Source organism: Uloborus diversus, chromosome 2 (genome assembly GCF_026930045.1).
Source record: "Uloborus diversus isolate 005 chromosome 2, Udiv.v.3.1, whole genome shotgun sequence".
NCBI lineage: Eukaryota > Metazoa > Arthropoda > Arachnida > Araneae > Uloboridae > Uloborus > Uloborus diversus.
Genome location: NC_072732.1, coordinates 124646204 through 124667180, shown reverse-complemented (window position 1 = coordinate 124667180; position 20977 = coordinate 124646204). Strand labels below are relative to the sequence as shown.

At 32.7% G+C, this 20977-nt stretch overlaps 1 protein-coding gene across 1 annotated transcript in view; it reads left to right on the top strand.

Moving 5' to 3' along the window:
- The window catches only part of LOC129216026 (uncharacterized), a 40243-nt gene continuing 19266 nt past the window's right edge, over positions 1 to 20977 (top strand). Inside the window, exons 1-2 of the mRNA XM_054850170.1 lie at positions 1 to 105; positions 2430 to 2652. Coding sequence (XP_054706145.1) covers positions 2619 to 2652 — 34 coding nt within the window. The 5' untranslated portion in view covers positions 1 to 105; positions 2430 to 2618. The remainder of the gene's footprint in view (positions 106 to 2429; positions 2653 to 20977) is intronic.

Here is a 20977-nt window from a genome sequence, read left to right as displayed (position 1 = left end):
GAAGTGGAGGGAATTTCGATTAAGACACTGAGGTTTTAAGCACGTTTAAAGAGAACTTGGAGTTGGACATAATCTTTTTCTCCTCCGGAGAGCACTAAGTTTGAAGTAAGTTACTGTTTTAGTTTTAAATAGTAGTGTATGTGCGAAATAGATCTGAGAAAATTAAAATATTTAGTTAGTTACCATTGGTCAGTGAACGGTTTTAGTTTAGTAGCCATTTTTCTGTCATTTGTAGCTACTTTATTCAGGATTTTTTTTTTTTTTTTAATGTTAACATTGTAAAAGAAGCTCTTTCTGTAACATTACACATTTGAATATCTGTTTAAAAAATGGAATAATGGAAAGTTAAGAATTAATATTACGCGTTTGTTAAAAACATTGGAGTGCATATGAGTTTCTTACCCATCAGCGGTATGAACAGAGCCGACGACAGGCCACGTCTCTCTTAAATCAGAAACTAGGGACCCGGCCCTTTAGGGGACCCGGTTCGGAACCGTTGTATTATAAATTTTATAAGTTTTATGGGCGGAGGGTGGGCTAAACTGACATGGTGCCCTTCGTGGCTTTTGGCGGCTCTGGGAATGAAAGAGCTTGAGATCTTTTTTACATTACAAACTAAGCCTGTATAAAAGATAATTATTTTTAAAAATCAATGATTTTTTTTAATTTGTGACAAATAGTGCTTTTGGAAAGTGGCCTGCTGAGTATTTCATTAAGTCACAAAGTCGCGAGTGATTTTTTCAGGTCTAAGGGGCTGTTCATAAATGATATACTTTTTTCGATATATTTGACCCCTTCGTCCCTTTCTCATACGTAATGCTGTTTTTCACAAATATATTCTTATTTTTAAAAAATGCCTTCAGTTACATGTCTTGATACTCTGCCCACCCCCCAAACTCCCAATTTCATGAATTCCCCCTCCTCCTCAAACAGTAACATCATTTGTGGACTGCCAATGCCCCTATTGTGAAGATATGATGTTCCTGAATAAATAATATTGCATACAAAGTTCATTTAATTTAACGTTTCCAGGCAATGCGAGGTCAGATCTGTCTGCAATATTGCTCAAAGCTAAAATACCCGATAGGTAAAAAAAAAAAATAAGTAAAACATTTTACTCATAATTAAAATAGACAATATGAAAACAGAGGAATCATTTATGCAAGAATTTTCACAGTATTTACAGAACTTTAGATTTATAAAGCGCTCCTGTAGAAAAAAAAGACATAAAAAAAATCGGACCAGTTCTGTGAACAAGTTTAAGTGCAATAAGAAGTTATTTTTACATTAACCTCTTGCGTAATAAGTTTCGTATCGAAAATTATGAGCAAATGGGCCAAAGAAAAAAAAAAGCACAAATCGGAATAAACTGGCAATAAAATACCTTTTCAAAGTTTAAATGCAAAAATTATACATGAGTCTTCAAAAAAGCACAGAAGTATAATTTTTGTTCTAATCAGTAATCATAGCTATTTTAAGTTATTGCTGCGTAGTAAGCGGTTAAAAAAGCATTTATACATGCTTTAAACTGTTGGTATTAAGTCAGACGAATTGTATTTTTTCTTGTGTTACTCATTCGGCGGAAAGTTAAGAAATAATTCACGACTGAGCCCAGAGAAGTACTAATATTAAAGTACACAAGTAAGCTGATGGCTGAGCAAAGTAAGTAATAACACATAAATTGAATGAAAAATTGGTGAAAGTTAACTAAACATGATTTTCTAAAGAAATATACAATCACTATTACAAAGTCTGGTTGCAAAGGCTAGGGAAAGATGTACTCCAGCAAGTTAGTGATATAACTAAAACCCACAATGCAATACAAAATTCAGAATTCGCTCTTTATAGTACGTACATAATAAATCCACTAATTTTAATAAAAAGTTTCCATGAAAAAATCACAAGTCACGTTAGCAAAGTAAACAGAGATTAACTCATGGTATTGGATTGCAGAATCTAAAACTTTATGCAACCAGAGGAAAATATTCGACTGATTCATAAATTCAGTATTAGTTTGCAACATTTTTCTGTGCAAATAAATGTTACATTTTTAGCACGATATTTAACTTTGAACTAAAAATGATTATATTTACCATTTTATCCTTCAAATTTAAAACCGAATGCATTCTTATTTTATTTAAATTATTTGAGTTACAACATTTCTTCAGAAAAACGTTGTTAAATACAAAAAATAGGGAAATTGTACAGTAAGTAAAACATTTGTATGATGCATTCTGATCTGAAGTTGCATTCATATCGAAATTACGAACACTCACGTAAATACGAGTACAACCAAAGGTAGATAGTTTTACCAAAAAAAGAAAACAAAAAGGCTTATTTTTCCAGATACTTCTACAAATTTCATTATTTATCTTATATCATTTCGTTCCTAAGGTTAATGCTTTTATTCGTCATGTTTACTGTTACAGATCTACAGGATTTGAACCGGAAGAACATCTAGGAAATGAAATAAAACGTCACTTGCCTTACCGAAAAATTTCCTTCCCACTCATTTCTAATCGAGTGGGCTTTTCGGAAGTGTGTATGTCGGACAAAACGTAGGTCATTGTGAACTTGACATTACAGTCGCAGTTAATTTGAGATTTGAGAGAAGAAGTATGGGAGTTGCTTCTTTTCTTTTGGTCGTTACTGGTATGTATCACCTTTTTTCAAACTTAGCATTCAATATACTTTTGTTTAAGTTATTTTAATTGCTTGGTGCGAACCAAAATCCTGTTAAAATCAATTTTTGATGAGTAAAGTTATCCATACCTAATTTACGGTAAGGGCATTCTCAGATGAGAAAAGTGATGTAAAATGTTGATATTTTTCTTAGATATTACACCTCTGTGCAAATTATGTGAACAAGAGGGAAAGTTTTACTTTTTTGGTTTGGGGCGTAGCCACCTGTATGACGCTTTTTTTCTGTTGAGAACGTCATTGTGTAGGTTCGGTGTGTTGCTTTTTGTGATAGTCTAGAAAAGGGGTTCCAACCTGGGGGCGTAAATGAATTTCAACGGAGGCACGAATGCAAAAGAGGTATTTATGGGTGAACCTGGTATGACCAATTCGAAGACTTGCTATTAAAACTTGTTCTCTACTGGTGAGCTGCAATGATTTGAAAACTTTCGTCGAGGGCAGGATATAGTGCGATTTATTTTGGGTCGGTTGGTTCTAATGGCGCAAGTGCCCTTAGGTGCTATACTGCGCCAAACGGTTCTTTATTTTATATTATTTATTTTTCACTGTAAACGTAGTTAAAACTCACATGAAAGATAATACTATGTTATTTTTAATCTAAAATAATTCATGCTTCGTTGTGATGTATTTCAAACAATTATTCATGTTTTCGAATAACCTGCAAACACTTTGAAGTCTAAGGCAATTACAACTTTTTAGGACCCTACATCGGAAGCATGTTTCGGTCTCGTTTTATCCCACTCTAAGCAAGGCTCCCTTTTTGCATGGCAAAAAAATAAATAAATAAAAGAAAGAAAAACAAAGAAAAGAGAAAAAATGAGAAACCGCATGCGACATTTTAAATTATTTCGCTTACTGTTAAGAGATAGCTCTGCTTTGTTGCATTTGTTCGCTTAACCTGTTTGCTTTTGTTCACGGAAACATTTAGTATTAGTTCAAATTAATTACTCTTCACGAAGTGCGTAAAATAGCAAAAATTAATCTAAATAAGTATTTTCAATTCGTTCATAACTGCCAAGGAAAACTTTTCCATCAAATTATTTTTAATTCACTTGGCATCCTCTATTACTCAGGGAGGGGGGAGCTAATTGTATACTGAGTGGCATAAGCTATAACAATATTTTATGTGGGCTTGAGTGAGTGGATTAAGTATTTCCTACGTCTTTGTTGTGACAGTTCTGATCTGACATAGAAACTGTATCTATAGTTGACTTTCATGCATTATCTTCCCTTGTTATAATATTCCTAGAAATTCAAAAATTAATTACTCCCATTTAAAAAGGTCCTCTTAAGTTTTAGATTGATGTGTATGTTGTTCAATAATGAAAACTCTGCCTAGTACTAAATTGGAGTTAAATCCTCCTAAATCAAAAAAAAAAAAAATCATAATCACTTGAACTTTTCCCATTGTTTTTATTCATGATTGCCAGAATTCCTTTTTATTTCAGAAAATCATTTATAACCGATTATAAAAAGTAAGGCTTTTTAAAAAAGAAATTTCTAATTATTGCAAAATTCTGATGTCAATTGAGTCTATCAATTCAAGTTTATCAAAATATAAAAAACGCTTCCTTTTGTATTTCACTAGTATAATAATTATTTCAATACACCAGTACTTTAAAAAAAAAAATCCGCATCTCGGGATTTTTTAAAAATATTTTACATAATCCCAACATCTTCGATTTTTTCGTGACTTTATTAACATTCATTGGTAAAATTAAAGACGAAATTAATGTAAAAATTTACTTTTTCCTTCAAGTTCTGTCATTTTCAGAAAAAAAAAATCCCATGATGTTCAAATTTCACCGTTTTATTAGATATGTTTTGCGATTAACATCTCTAACGTAGCTTTGCCTTTCTCACAGAATTCTTATGCAAAATTAGCCTTTTTGTTTAAAAAAAGCGGCTATTATGGCTTCGGCCCTATTTTCTTGCTCAAGACTAAGGCGTGATGCAGGTCAGAGTTCTGTCAGTAGGTCGAGGTTGCCAAGTTGTTCGTTTTAAGCTCGTCCCATTACTGTGCCGTCACATCTCATCATTTTTTCGGGCACCAGTTTTACCGGGGAGGAATTCACACACAACCCATTTCTTTTGTAATCTAAGACAGCAATGCAAACAAAACTTTGGAATTAAAATATAATTGACAAGAGCTATAATTTGGCACTTCTTACATTTCTCATCATTACAAGTGATCAATACTGCATTTTTACATGGAAAGTTTTTCATGCTAAAAAGTTTAAATTTAAGGTTTTATTTTTCCGCGATAGGCAAAAAGGCGACTTTAAAATTGCCGAAATAGCAAGAAGAACCACATGTATGTGTTTCGGAGTAGCAAAAAATATTTTCTTCAGCACGAACAAATGAGTTGGTGGATAAAAAGATAATCGACTTCGTTTTAACGGATATCTTTCTGCCTTTAAATCCCCTCCTCTCTCTTTTTCTTTTGTATTTAGGCACCTTGCAACACACACGCACATATATGCAATTGCTTTTTGTATACATGTGCTTGCCATTTTTTTTTTTTTGCTACTTGTACAATATCAATGAGGTTTTTTTAATTCTTCTCTAAGCTTGTTTTGAGGACAATGTTTAAAATCTGGCATGCAAAAAAAAATTATCTTAACAACTTCATTCTTTAATAACTTTATTTATCAAGGCTGAAATATTATTATTACTTCTTTCCTTTCATAAGTAATGTACTGAATACTAATAGCAACATTCGGTGAATGTCAACCCAATTTGGTATTTTGGTAGTCATTTTGAAATTATGGAGGATGAAGTTGTAGCATGATATAGGTAGAAAACGTTTTTGCATATTTTGAAGTAATATTTCGCTTTTTTGCTCTGCCGTTGTAAAACAGAGAGGGGAAAAATAAAACAATGTTACATTTTTCTCTCTTTTTTTGCAACATTGGGTACTGAATAATAATTTAATGAGTCACATTTGCTTCCAGGTTCTTCAATAGGAGTAATTTTCCGTGAAATTACCTAGTCTAGGACCATAAGTGGAGAACCTTAGGGTGAAAACATAACAAAATTAGGAACGTACAAATGCCTTGTACCTACGTACAACTAGAAGCATATTCATTGCGCTGGTGCTTATTTATAGCATTTCCATTATAAATTAATATTCTATTATCTGAAACATTTTGCTTTAATCAAAAAAAAATTTTTTTGTAAATAAAATGGTATTTAAATGTTATGGGTTAGTATTTATTATTTTTCAATCATATTTTAAGCATTTGTACTAAACCCAATGAAAGTGTAGTTACTATTGCTGGAGTGCGCATCAGTTTTACACTTAAACAGGTCAGTGTCTATTATTAATCGTTGAAACTAATATAGCTATAGAGAAAAACGGAGCAGTTCTAAATTATAAGTCAAAATTGTAAAAGCAGGTAAAGAATAAAATAGGTATATTTCATACAGGAACATAATCGTCGCAAACGCTATGCTGGCGTACTACATAAATAAAAAGTCTGACGGATGCGAAGCACGTCACAACTATATTATACTACGATTTAGTTACACAACATTGAAGATTTTGGCAAACGTTGAAAAAGCAGTTTTTGAAATTTGCACACTCTACCTGTAATACATGCGTCGGAATGTCAACGCACGCTTCATTGACGAGTCACTCTGACAAACTTTAGTCGATAGCTACATAGCCGTTGCGTCACGTGTATAATAGCTTCAACTTTAAACAGCCGCTTTAAACTTTTCTTAAAATCTCAAATGATGTATAATATCGTGTTTGTGTTATAAATGTTTGACCTGTTTCACATCTGCCGACTTCTGACTTCATAAGCATGTAGTGCGTCATCATTAGGTTTGCCATCATGTGCTTCGGATGAAATATGCTTATTTAGGTCCCCTCTAATTGCTTTTACATTTTTTGCATCTAATAATGGATTACTGTATAGATTCGCCACAAAACATGACGTCAGAATAAAGCTTATAATGAACAATCATTCTAAGTAACATTTAAGAACTATATTGTCTTAAAATTACGTATACATGGAGGGTTCAACATTTAATTTTTTTTCATGAACCTGAACATTTATTTATAAAAACACAAATCACACAAATTTTTGTCTGATGCCTAGTTTCTATTTTCTATTTCAATCTACAAGTCCTACGCTTACACGTTATGTCTATTGTGCTGCTCATTTAACTTTCCATGTGCATAAAAATATCGTTTTACAAAGAAATGGAAGTTAACTTCCGCAGAGCGGACGTTGAATCAGACAGGACGACACATTTTGTTTTCTGTGCTGTTGTTCGGTTGTTTTAGATGCTTTTTCAAGTGTCTAATAAATTAGTTTTAGTCTGATTCATAGCAAGACTGCGATGATTGGGCACATTTTATCAGTGCTAGTGTTTGTGTAAGAGGAACTGAAGGATAAACGTCAGTTTTCTTTATCGATATGCAACTTTATCGGACATAAGGTGCCATTACGATTTTTTTATATTTCTTCATCAACGGGCTCTGTTATATGTGATTATAGGCAACAAGCTATGCTTAACGCTCAAAGCGAAAAAAAAAAAAAACTGCTGAATAGTGCATAAAAAAGTCCCTATTCTGTCATTCAGGTGGTAAAAGTTTTAAAAAGCAAAACTACCCTGTTCAAAAATAAAAATTACTGTAGATAAGGCATTTAGCCCCAAATACTGTAAAATGAAGCCTCACACATTTCAGTTTTATGCTCAAACAAATACAGGGTGTTCAGGAAATCTTGAACTAATTTAAAAAAATTATTAAAATAACTATTTAAAATTTATTCATAATGTTTCCTTTAATTTAAACTTTGTCTCATCAATCTCCTCCCCTTCCCCCCCCCCCTCATTGTTACAATAAGCACATACATTGTTCAAAAGTGATGTAGGTAGCTCTAACATTAAAATAGAAATCAAATAAAAATATCTTTAAATCTGAGTTGTTTTTTTTCTTTTCAATGAATGTTCTTTATTGGTGCAAGACTTTATAAAGACCCTGTACTACATATATCATTTATTCCTGCTTATTTTTCAAGCAACTTCTTTCCTTAAAAGTTTAAGATCATACATTTATTCCATTGAAGCTTGTTGTAGTCACACGTGTACATGGTGTAATTTAAACTGAGCTTTTTCCTTTCTAAAATAATCGCTAATAATAAAATAGGAAATATCTCAAGAGAATTTCTCAACCTATCCAAATTTTATGTCGTGCTTAAATTTAAAATACGACAAGAAACGTCAAACAACTACGCAAACAAATGCGCAATCACTGACAAAGCCTTTCAGTTACATCTCATAAAAATCAATCGGTTCTACAAAAATTTAAAATTTTCGGACAACATCGCTCAACTAAAAAGTCATAAACAACGAAACATCACACAGCAGGTGTCCTTCTGGAACAAACCATTGCATTGAAACATACCTCTTCTTCCTTGTCGAATCGGTACAGTGCACCCCAGTCGTTTACTGGCAATGAATCAAGCAACCGATTCCAAACCTTTTTCTCTCAGTTCTGCAGCATTCATCTGCTTGCTTGGGCTATTTTAGAGCCTCAATTACGCAGAACAAATCAATGCATATGTTAGATTGAAGATTGATGTGAGCATAATAAGGAAATTACAGAACATTTTACTAAAAGATTTATTTGTTTGTAATCAATTTAATCAAATTTTCAAACGTTATGTATTTCAAACCGTTATGCCCACATTTCTAAAAGTATTTATGTATTTATTTTCATGAAATATTAGCGTAGCGGCCCGCGTGCGCCTTTCCGCTTGTGCGCCCTCGAACCTGTGTAACTTCTGTTCTTATTTTTATTTTATTTTATTTTTTTAACGCTGTAAATCTGTGTGCTTTAATTTCCTGTGCCTTCGAACCTGTGCGACCTGCAGGAGTTGACGCAGTCTTGGCACCCCTGAGCTGAGTATTTATTTTAAACTAGTGGTACCCGCGCGGCATTGCCAGTAATAGAAAATTAAAAGGTCATTTCGTTTACAAATAATGATGATGAATTTCTCACCGATATGTTATGGTCATTTGCTCACCCATGGTTGCATATGGCAGTTTGTTCGTCCACGTTATGGTGATTGGCTAGTCCACATTATGGTAATTACTCGTCCACGCTATGGTAATTTGCTCGGAAAAATGTTCTTGAAATTGGAATAGAAAAAGAAAAAATCGAATTTTCGAAAAATCGCTTCGAGGTGCTCACCCATATGCTACGAACTAATTATGTGCCAAATTTCATGAAAATAGACAGAACGGTGTAGGCGCTATGCCCGTAACAGAGATCCAGAGATCCAGTCACACAGACTTTTTCAACTTTATTATTAGTAAAGATTAAGCTAACATCTTGGGCGAATAGACGAAATATATTAGGTACAGTTGTGAGTTGGAAGGAAAATGGGCGACTCCGACTCCGGCATTTTTTTAATGTATTTATTTCATTTTATTCTTTCTATTTCCCCCGTTCCTTCAGGGGAAGGATTAAAACTTCTAAACAGAGATAGAAATAGTAATTCTTTTTTTATAAAACTTTCGCGTTGTATTTTGCTGTAATGCATAAAACATTAGAAATTCAATTTGAAAATCGAAAATTTCCAATAGTTACCATTTTAAATTTGAAATTACTCAAAAATCACATCTTTAAAAAAAAAAAGTGAAAAGGGTTAATTTGCTCCCGTTTAATGTTTAACAAATAGATGTTGATCAAATCGTATGCTTTTAATTTTTGAAAGCTGTAAATTAAGGGGGAAAAAAGCTTTTTTGCTGAGTTAAAAAATCTTTCTTTAGAGAAGGCGATCCGCCCTGGGTGACACCCATCTACTGGGTGACATCCCAAGTTTATAAGAAATATAAATACAGTAAAATCCCTCTAATGCGGACACTAACGAGAAAAATTGTTTTGTCCGCAATAGAGAGGTGTCCGCAGGACAGGGGTTTAATAATGCTAATTGCATTGGAACTGGGGCATTAAAAATTGTCCGCATAAGAGAGGTGTCTGTTAGGAGGGGTTTACTGTACTTTAATTCTGAAAAATCTCCCCAATAAATCTTAAATTATATTTCAACTTTTAAATTTCAACGAAATTATGGCACTATATTGCGGGGAGAGGCCGGGTACTGTACGTCTGGAGCAAATTTTTCACAAAATGAGGCGGTATACAGCTTTGTACGAATAGCTTTTACTATATCTGTATTTCTTCTTCGCTCAATTTTTAGTTTTAATTTTATTGGCTGCTTTAGAATTAACCTTAATATGAAGATTTTACGATTAACTGCTCTTATTTAGTGTTGTAAACAAGAAATCATCTACTTATTTAATTTTAAAATTTTTAGTGAGAACCAAGCATATGGATATAGTCTGTAGGTTTATAAAACAGATATTTTGTATTCGCGTTTTCATACCAACACTTATTTGAATTTACTGAACACCCTCAAAAGTTTCCTCCCGAGCTAAGGGGCAAGACTTGCTCAAGGGATACATTCATTTTACGGTTTTTTATAACTGAGATAAAAAGTGCTAAATATAACTAACGATAACTAAGTAAAAAAATTATATTATTATTATTATTATTATTTTTTTTTTTTTTTTGTGGAAGTTATTCCTTAGAAAATGTTAGGCAACAAAACCATTAGCTGACAGTTGCTATTAGTTAAAGAAAGTTAAAAACACAGAAACTAGGAAACGGCGCGGCGTAGGTAGGTATCACAGAAATTTCGTTTAACATTTAAACCAGCTTAGTTACCAATGATAATAATTTTCTTATTAGTAAGCCTTTATACCTTCGGAATCAAGTGGAACAAGACAATTTTTTTAAAAAATGCAAGGAGAGTCAGCGAAAATTGAAGAAAACAAGAAGCCCAGAGTCAGAGTCGGCATGTTTTCTAACAGTTCCGATTCTGATTCCTTTACTCCAAAATCAGCCTAACTCCGACTCCAAGGCCCTGGAATAGTCATCATTAAAAAAAATGTATTTTTACTTTTTTCTTAATACAATAATACACTTTATTTCCTCAATATTCCGTATAGACACTTTTTATGCCTTAGTAAAACTTAAAACACTGTCCCAAGTTTCGAGCGAATTTGCAATTCTCAAATTTATGAATAAATTAGTTAAACTGAATTAGTTATGTGGTAATGAAAAGGTCCAAATAAGATGCAGGTACATAGCCGAAATGAAGTGTGAAACAAATTGAAACTAATGCTGCTCAGTTAGCGTAGGTAACCTAAGTCATTTCCATACAAAATATCGCAAATATTGTCGAAAATTTTGAAAATTATTAAACCAACCCATAAAGCTGATGCATTAAAGTTTAACTCACATAGCCTCAAACGATAACTATTCATTTATTCTCAAACACCATTTATTTCTTGCTGGTGAAATGCCGACAGGTGTACCAGCCCTCAAAACTAAATTCGTCAAAATGTCCCAAGTTAGGGTGGTGTCCCTAGTATGGGCCCTTGACTATGTTAAGCCCCTCCAGCTTTTCTTTCTCATAAACATTTGACTGTTTTTGTTTTCCACAAGCAAATTTTCGATTTATCCGTTAAATTTTTTATTTGTTTCAAATAGACATTTTCAGCGGTCCCAGTAAATAAGTTTTATCATTTTGGACTGGGTTTTTTTTTTTAGTGATTCCTTTCTTTCCATTTCAGTAGAATAAAAACTTATTTTATGTATAGATATCGTACGCCCTGAATGTCTTGATAAATTTTTGTTTCCCTTTTGGTCTTTATGTTTAAACACAGAGAGTTACTGCTATGAATTTTCTTCAAAAAAATTTAATGTTCTCTCTTTCTTTTTTTAAAGCCTTCGATTTGAATTACATTTCGGTCATGTATTTGTAATTTAACTTTTTATACGAGCCCTAAGTCCCCTAACTTATATTTAGCGAAATTATTTCCATTGAAAACTATTACTGACACAAAAAACTTGACATTTGTGCGACCAAAACTCAAGAAGATATTCCAGTTCAAAGTTTTAATGGACCATACAGAAGATGAGATTGGAACTTATCACCCCTTTAGGAGCATGTCGGGTTGTCGAGGTAAAAGAAACAAAAGTATTTGCATTTTTCATTGCTATTAAAAAATAAATGAAATGTTTTGTCGTGATACGCAAAGAAAGACTTCAGATCCTCGAACAATTTGAGAAACCACACTGAATGCACACATATAATTTTAAACACTTGTTAACTGTTATATTTTCCTCTAAAAGATGTTATTGACGGCGAGTGTAAAGTGGTGTAAGTCACAAAACGCTGCGCTTCATATCTCGGTGAATATTGGTCGCACTAATTTCAAACTTTTTGCGTTGGAAATTTTTTTAATGAAGATTATTTCCTCAGACATAAGTTGGGGGACCTGAGGCTCGTGTAAAAAGTTAAATTTTGTATTTTTTAACTCATAATATTTTCACTTCAAATTTCCAATATCTTAACTATTCATCTGATTTTAAACATTTTTGCAAATGGAAGTATGCATCTAGGACTAACGGTTGCGAAAATGGAGGACTTGCAGGTTAAAATGGAACACCCTGTATACTAGTATCGTTTTTGATATATTATTCGGATTATCCACGGTTTTCGCCTATCCGTGGTTACCGTGCTACCAAAGATAGTTCACACGCAAAGATGTTCCACTCCGGTAGAAACGTATGTAACCTTCCTTTCGACCCCTGACGAAAAAGTGGTTCGACCAAGAAGCCGACATTAAGGAACAGGTTGGCGAGACAAGTTTGGGAAAAAGCGTGCTTGAATGATCGAAAAGGCACTAAATCGCCAATGCTGATGTCGCTGCATTTGCAATGCGAATCCGGAGGTGAAGATGTTTTCTCTCTTCTCTCCCCTCTGCGGAAGCGCTGAAAGGGAGGTAATTAAGCCTCATTTGTACGATGGTTCATTGCTAAAGGGTAGTAAAAAAGTCATTGTAGAATCGTCAAGCGTAAGTTATTACGTTAGCGATACGTGATTTAAAAGAATTGGGGCGAAATTAGAATGGCGCAAAAGTATGAAACGAGTAAAAATTTTGAATCCTTAAAATAAATTAATTTTACCGGAAAAAAAAAAAAACATGCGTTGTTTTTCACTTCGATTTTTTTTTCTTTTTGTCCTTTTTTTAAATCACAATTTGCTTAACACCAGGGCCTGTCATCAGTCGGTGGACCCTGGTATCAGATATTATAAAGAAACCGCTTGTGAACCCCCCCCCCTCCCTTTCACTTATTCATTTTTACGCGACATTTTTACCTCTTACATATCCCCCCCCTCTCTTAATTCTAAAATGAGAGTACTAGTGGGTTGGTAAGATAACTTTATATCAAAAGTACTAAATAAACGATCAGCAAACTTCAACATATTAATTAATTAGCATACTAATTTACATCAGAACTAAACATCCAAAATCTAAATATTTTATTTCAGTTACTGGAAAAACCAAAACATACTTTTTCATTGTGTTCGTGTGTTTTTCACTGTGGATTTTTGCAGTCAAAATGTTCTAGACTTTTGATAAACGCTAAACACGTCTGTTATTTGTTCCCAAACGTGCTGAATACCCCTCATGTTGTTGTAAAACAATTGTTAGAAGATCTTCGAAAAAAAGTAATTCATCTTTTATTGAATTACCTTCTCAATCAATTTGGCCAGCCTGAAAAATTGAGACGGATGGACATTCTCCATATCCAATTCTAAGTTCCGCAGTACTTCTTAAAGCACGTGAATCAATTATATCACTGATATAGTAGAGATAAGCAATTTGCAATTATTCAAGATATATGCATTTTCTTAAAATCTGAGCTCCCGTTATGTGTGTGTATCTGTCTGTCGCACTCTAGCGCCAAAATGGACGGACAGCTTTATTTAAAAAAATTTTTAAAAAAAATCGAAAGGGGAGTTGATCGGGAGTGTTTTTAGCTAGGTTGTGTTTTTGGATGACATTAATTAACGAAGATATTAGTTAAAAACCTCTGAAATGTTTTTCGCGATTTTTGCAGTGAGAACATAGTTAAAAAATTTAAAATTTAATACCAAAATAAAGAGAAATTTTTTCCGCCTTCTGATAAAATGTGTTTGGAGCTTCTATCTTTCATAAAATTCGAATTATGATGTTTTTTAATGCAGATTTTAATAACCGCTAAACATTTATTCACGCGATTGAAAACCGAATGGGGTTGTTTCCTTCAGTCAAAAGTAATACTTTTAGTCACTAAAATTGATTGAATAAGCAAAAATAAATAAATAAATAAATAAATGACATAACCCAAAAAATTCTTTCATTTTTCCAACAGTTATTTTTTAATTAATTTTTTAATATGTCCGATTTTTCAAACAAAGCGTGGTCTTGGTGACGTCACAAATGATGCTCTTTGACGCATCTTTGTACCGCGTTTCCACGTTATGATAATCAAGAAGTCAATTAAAATTGAGCTCTACGCTTGCTATTAACCATATCGTTGCCAATACACGTGAGTAAAGATGCGAATTAAATATTTTGCTCTGTGAATGGCAACACAGAATGGCATTTCATCATTTATGATGTCATAGACAAGAAATGTAAACAATGAAAGCGCGCAGATTTTAGCATTTTTTTTTAATATTAAACTTAAACAAATTATTTAAAAAATTGTCAGATCCTGTGTTTTTAAGCATGCTCTTTCAGAAAAAAATACTTTTAAAATTTTGGAAACGACCCCATTCATTGTTGACCAACAAGGGAATTAAAAGCAGTGATTTAAAGTTTTTATCTGTTGCCAGTTTCAATTTAATAGCAAAAAAAAAAAAAAAAATACTTGACTTTGATTTTAAATAATATAAGACTTTTAAAAGTATTTTCAATTTTCCCTCTTGATTCTGCAGTTGCGACTCAATCGGAGGTTTTTAAAATTTTTAATTTTATCGTTCCTTGTGAATATACGCATTTGCGTTTTATTCCGCAATTTTAACTTTAAGACAATAAAAGTCTTCAGATTTCAAGCGATAAATGTTCGCATTGTATCCTTATCAACTAGAAATCAGTCCGCAGACCGTTTCCACGACACATATATAGTGACCTTTATAACTTTTTCCTGAAAATCACCTTTTCGGACAGCGTTTTTATATGAAGAAGGTTTTTTAAAAAAGTACAGAGATAAATACACAACGTCATGTAACACTTTTAAGAGTTTTTTTTTTTTTTTTTTGAACTACTAAAGCTTAATAAAGAGTAAATATTAGGTTTATTTTGCATTCAATATCATAATGCTTCTTGAGAACACAAAAAGCGTTTCCCCAATAAGAAAAATATGCATGTTTGAACACTCAAAGCTATGATTGAAAGCTATATAATGATAAGAAATTCTCTTCATGATTTGAGCCGCACTTTTCGTTTGTGGTGTCATTTTCTTGGAATTTTCGAAAACTACAGGAATGCTTAAATTGTCCTTTCTGACCCAGAAAGGTTATTTTGTCCTTTTGAGTGCGTTATGAAAAGTGCTTAGTATTTTTTTTTTTAATTATGTTATTTAAGCACTTTTATTATACTTGGCCTGATTGTCTCGGAGAAATCTGAGGCCTGGTTTCTCTTATATCTCTGCTATTAGACTACTTAGAGACTTCGGGATTTCACTAAATGATTTGCTTAATCTTAAGGTACAACTTAGCGCTGAAAAAATAAAATTCTAAAATAAAATAATTATTTAAGTTAAGATGGAAAACCGCAAGTTTCATGTAATTTCCTCATTAAATGTTTAAATATAAAACCCATTGTTACAAATTTTGTTGCCTTTCAACACTAATGTTAAAAGCAATCATAATGAAAATTTTGAATCAAGGCTCCTCTGAAGCAATCATGAAATTAGCAAACATAAATCCTACAGAGGAACAAGGATTAAATTTTAGTGCCTACTACTTAAAGTTTTAGACACGTACATAGGTTTTCTCCCTTTTAGTGGGGAGCATTTATATTAAAAACGTGAGGGTAAAATTATTCTATTTCTGAAATACATTTACACTAAAAAGAATAAAAGAACAGAATGTTTTTAAAAATACCAAGCACTTTTCATAATGCACTCTAAAGGACAAAATAGCTTTTCTAGATCAGAATTCTTGTATTTTTCGAAAATTCTACGAAAATGACACCACAAATGAAGAAAAGTGCGGTTCCAGTCATTTCAAACCAAACTTTCCCAATAATAAAAATATGCATGTTTCAACACTCAAAGTTATGATTGAAAGCTAGATAATAATAAATCCTCTTCATGACATGAGCCGCACTTTTCTTCGTTTGTGGTGTCATTTTCAAAAACTACAGGAATTCTTAAATTGTCCTTTGTGACCCAGAAAAATTATTTTGTACTTTTTGAGTTCATTATGAAAAGTTCTTGGTATTTTTTAAAAAATTCTGTTATTTGTTTGTTTACAAAATAAGTCAATTTTTGTTCTGCGCACTTGGATCGTAATGGAAACACAATGTTGTCAGCCCCGCCTTATCTCGTAACGGATAAACGAAAACCCCGCTTATACGAATAAAATCTCCAGGAACCGAATATTTCCCAATGTTAGACATTTCGCAATGTTAGGGATCCCGCTTAATCGAACAATTTCCCCGGTTAATCGAATAATAGTGATCAGCTTTCGCATATGTTTTAGCTGAGAAAATTTTTGAATACATAAAAAATCAATTAAGAGCAATTACTGAAGCAAAAATTAAAAATTGTATTTTTCGGCAAACAACCGGCGGGGGAAAAAACATTCATAATCCATCAAAGCATATCCACTATTCTATTTATTTTCTTTTATCGTTGCCATTACCAACAGACAGTTGATAATTAAATTAAAAAACACAACGAAATATAAACATTGCAGAAGATAAGAAATTGATAGATATTAATTGCGTAAAACACGGTAATTGAAGTTTGAAAGGTGCTCCCAAAATACCTTGAGCAAGGAATTCACTATTATGGACTGTCTCCAAAAAATATTAACTGAAAAAAGGTGTCGGAACAAAGATTCACTACCCATAGTTGTAAGTGACATATAATTTTCATAAATACTTTTATTTACTTAGCTTATTTAAAACGCTTTTTAATAAAAAACATGTTTCTTCTATTACTTAGATATTGATTTATTATAACGTTTTAAGACAAACGTTGTCAATCAGGAAAAATAAATAAAATTTCCCCGCTGATTCGAATAATATTTCTTGGAACTCACGGTATTCGTTTAAGCGGGGCCGACTACCAGTTTTCCATTCAGTAGGGAAATTCATCACAGACCTCTTACGATCAAGAAAAACCATCGTTCAGCTCGCCTTAAACCTTATCATACTGCCCTGTGCAGGTAAACAGCAGTAACTGCAGAAATGATTTTTCAAGATATTTGAAGAAACGCGTTTTGGATTTAATGCTAACAATAGGAAAGTGTTGGAATTAGACGTCTTTTTCGCGCGTTATTTTCAGCGGAAACCAAATAAGCGAGCTTGTACAGTAAAGATAACGCACAATAGATGACAAAAATGCAAAAAAATCAAAAATGAAAAATTTGCAGTTACTGCTTTTCCCCTGCACACGGCAGTACAGTATTGCACCATTGATATCCTTAGACCTCATTAACAATTTCACTGATGATCTCCGGGGGGGGGGGGAGGGAGGGGGAACTAACCTTACGGACATAGCTTTTTCTTCCGTGCCTCTGGGGGTGATGGGTAGTGATTGGTGTTTTCGGAGGAAAGGAAGAGAAGACAGAATTAATAAGAGAGATGGGGAAGGGGGAAAGCCCGGTAAATGTATCTTTACAGAGTTTCCTAAAAAGTAACAACGACTAGGATCATTCAGCAGTTTTCCAAAAATCATTAGTGGGTCCCCTTATTAAGCGTGCAAGTTGCTCCGATATTCGATAAAGTTCGATAATTTTCCATGATTAAGTAGGAAGAGAATAAGCTTGATCCATTTCGCCGTACGAAACTATTCAAAATAGTTATACCTGGATGGAAACAATTAAAAACTCATGTTTAAAACTATTTTCGTCCCGAAATGTACTCGAGAGAACTCGTACTGAAACTTCACTTTGACAAATTCAACAGAATCTAATAAAAGTGAAAATGTTTTAGATTGTGCAAAAAAAAAAAAATAATAATAATAATAATAATAATTTTTTACAAAGGTCGGTAACATGATAATGAGTGATAGTCTTTCAATGATGAAAAGTAATGAAAGATGTCTAATTTAAAAAATAGCTTTGATCCCACAAATTCAATTCATTTCTGGTGAAATGATTCAATGTTTTTCGTAAAACAATGTTTTTTATGCTACGTAATGTGTACTACAGCCTATATAGAGCTAATATTCTAATGATCAATAGGCAACTTCATTAGTTATTTCCTTTTATATTAAATTTACCTTGACTTCAATCAGTTTGGTATGTATTCTCATTTTCCCAATTGTATTGTTTGCATCAATAATAAAGATTGCATTAAAAATTTGAGTCAATAAAATTCATAATACACTGAAACACTTTATTACATAAAATAAGAATATTTACATGATTAGTTCATTAGTTTGCTTCCATATCACTACATTTCTTATTGTTGTCAGGGTAACAAATTAATTACAACACTACATTTCACTAGAAATCTGCTCAGATGCAATGATAAATAAATTGGTTAGAGCAATTTTTTTGTCATTTTGAACTGAAAAACATTTGAATTGCAACAAGCAACATTTTGAATTTGATTTTGTGAACAATTGTAGGAGAAAATTGAAAACTTTATTCCCAAATTGTATCCTTTCTTCGAAAAAATGTAAACAATAATTAAATAATATACTATTTCCATTTTAGAACAGTCTCAAATTTCATTCTATGTATTACACTAACTTATATTGCGTAATATAGAATAACATTGCAACTGTAACGAAAACCCTTTAAAGCGGCCACCCATTTTGAACGGCCGAAATTTTGCGGAACGAAGGAGTGGCTGCTCAGACAGGTTGCGCTGTATAAGGTATATTTGCAGATACTAAGGACATAGACGCCAAAATAAAATTTGATTCATATTGTTTGTTCAATTTATGGTTTAGGCTGCTTTTACGATATCTAACACATTCTGAGCAATTCCTAAAACAGATAGTCCGTGGGACAGTCAACCATATTGTTTCATTCTACGACAATGGAATTGCAAAATGAAAAAAAAAAAAAAAAACAGCAGGAATGAACAAGAAAATATTCCATGGTTAAAATACTAAAATATCTTGATTCGAAGTTGAGTAGAAAAGAAAGTCATGGTTTTCTTTCTAAATTTTTTATTTTCATATTTTTAACGTAATGAAAATACGTTTTTAACAATCGTTTCATAGCTGTTGACATCCATCGAACCGGCTGATAATGTTTACGTGGAATAATTCTTAAGTTAAAGCGTTGCTGCTTGGAAGCTTGGTCAAAGCTTTTTTACTATGTATGCGGAATTTAATGAAAAAGAAACGTCATAATTTGTGAAAATACGCATTGCTACAGTATTTCCTAATAAAGATTTCATTTTAAAACATTGCATTGGGTTAAATAGCAGAATCAGCTACAGGTCAGAATGAGCCGACTAACTAGTAAGATCGCAGAACAAGCAGCTCTGACACAGAACATTGCAATCTATGGTATTCTGAGATGCATAATTACAGTGACTCCCAAAAGTGTTCGTACACCTACGACTTTCAATGAAATATGACCCTATCCACTGGTTAGAATTAATATTTCGGAATAGGTATTTAATTATAAAATCTATGATCAATTTTCAACAAAACTACATGAAATTTTTTTTTAAATTATTTAAACTTAATGATTAATGACCACAAACAAAATACAGTTATTGAGAATATTGAAAATATTGAGTCATTGAAAATAGTGAGTAAATGTCTATTAAAAATAACTTAAATGCATAACATACTGTTTTATGCATATACCATAGCATGCATCATGATATACACGATATTATCAAGAACACAATACTTATATACATGTTACTCATTTGTGTAATGTATGCATACAAAAAGGGCTCGTCGTAAATATGATAAACGTTGAATAGGATACTTTGGGCTGAAATGCATGTTAAGAGTTAAAAAATAAATGAACAAAAATGGCACAACACAGTAAAAAATTGTTTTAAAATAATTTACGAGAGCATTTCGTTTACTGTTACCATCATTTTGCATTGCCTTCTTCGAAACTGGTTGCGTATTCTAAAGAGAGTTGATTGTAGAAACATATATGATTTTTTGAGTAATTTAAAAGTTTAAAAAAAATAATAAAATAAACCTCACAAATTAGTACATACCCGTGTAGGTAAAACTGCATTTAAAGCACCTCTAATCTGGAGACGAGTCCGCACAAAGAATAACCAGTGACTTTCACTAGAGAGACAGTTATGAGAGTTTTCAACATTTTTTTTTTAAATCCAAAATAAATTTCGATACATTTGTATGAATAAGTCGTATGAAATTTTTAAACTTTATGCAGCCACAAGATGTCCCGTGTCAGAGCTTAGTTTGCATAGGAATTCTCAGAAGCTAAAATCTGTACTTATTTTATTAGGTGATTTTTTTACACGTTAAATAGAATTCAGATAGTTTATAGCTAAAGCTTGTTGTCAGAAGATCAGCACACCGCATTTATTTCGCTGTACAGGTTCGTATTTTCTTAGCTCCCTTTTAGCTGCGTTTCTATTTGACAAGGCTAGGGTAAGGTGGGGTCCCGTTGGTTCATGTTCTCTCGTTGACCCGATTAACTTCTCGGTGGACTTGACCTCTACATAAAATGCCACAGTGAAGTGTGAAGTATTGCATACGATGTAATTAAGACTTCGCTTGTTCCTCCTTGTTAAGGAAAGCAGGGAAATCGGAGTACGGTTGTGTGTGCGGGGGGGGGGGGGAAGGGGTGAGATGCTAACACATTTTATTTTTTGTTTAATCTTTTATTGGAATGAATGTAACTAAACGGTCTGAAGTTGCATTTTCACGTTGCATCCGTTTCACCAAAGCATTTCTTACGGGGCATCAATTTTTGCGCAGGAGCTCAAATTTCTAAAACATAACATTGAAATATTTGTGACATGGGTTTAAGTTACATCCATAGATCAAATGAAAAACAAATAATGGAATTTTTATTCAAAGTGTATTATACAAAAGAATCAGAGCTCAATTACCAACCAGACCAATTAGGCTGTTGGCCATGGGTCCCCAATTTTTAAGAGCCCCAAAAATACTAAAATTGCTGCAGTTTCTATGTAAGAAAATTAAGGTACTCTCCTGAATTTATCT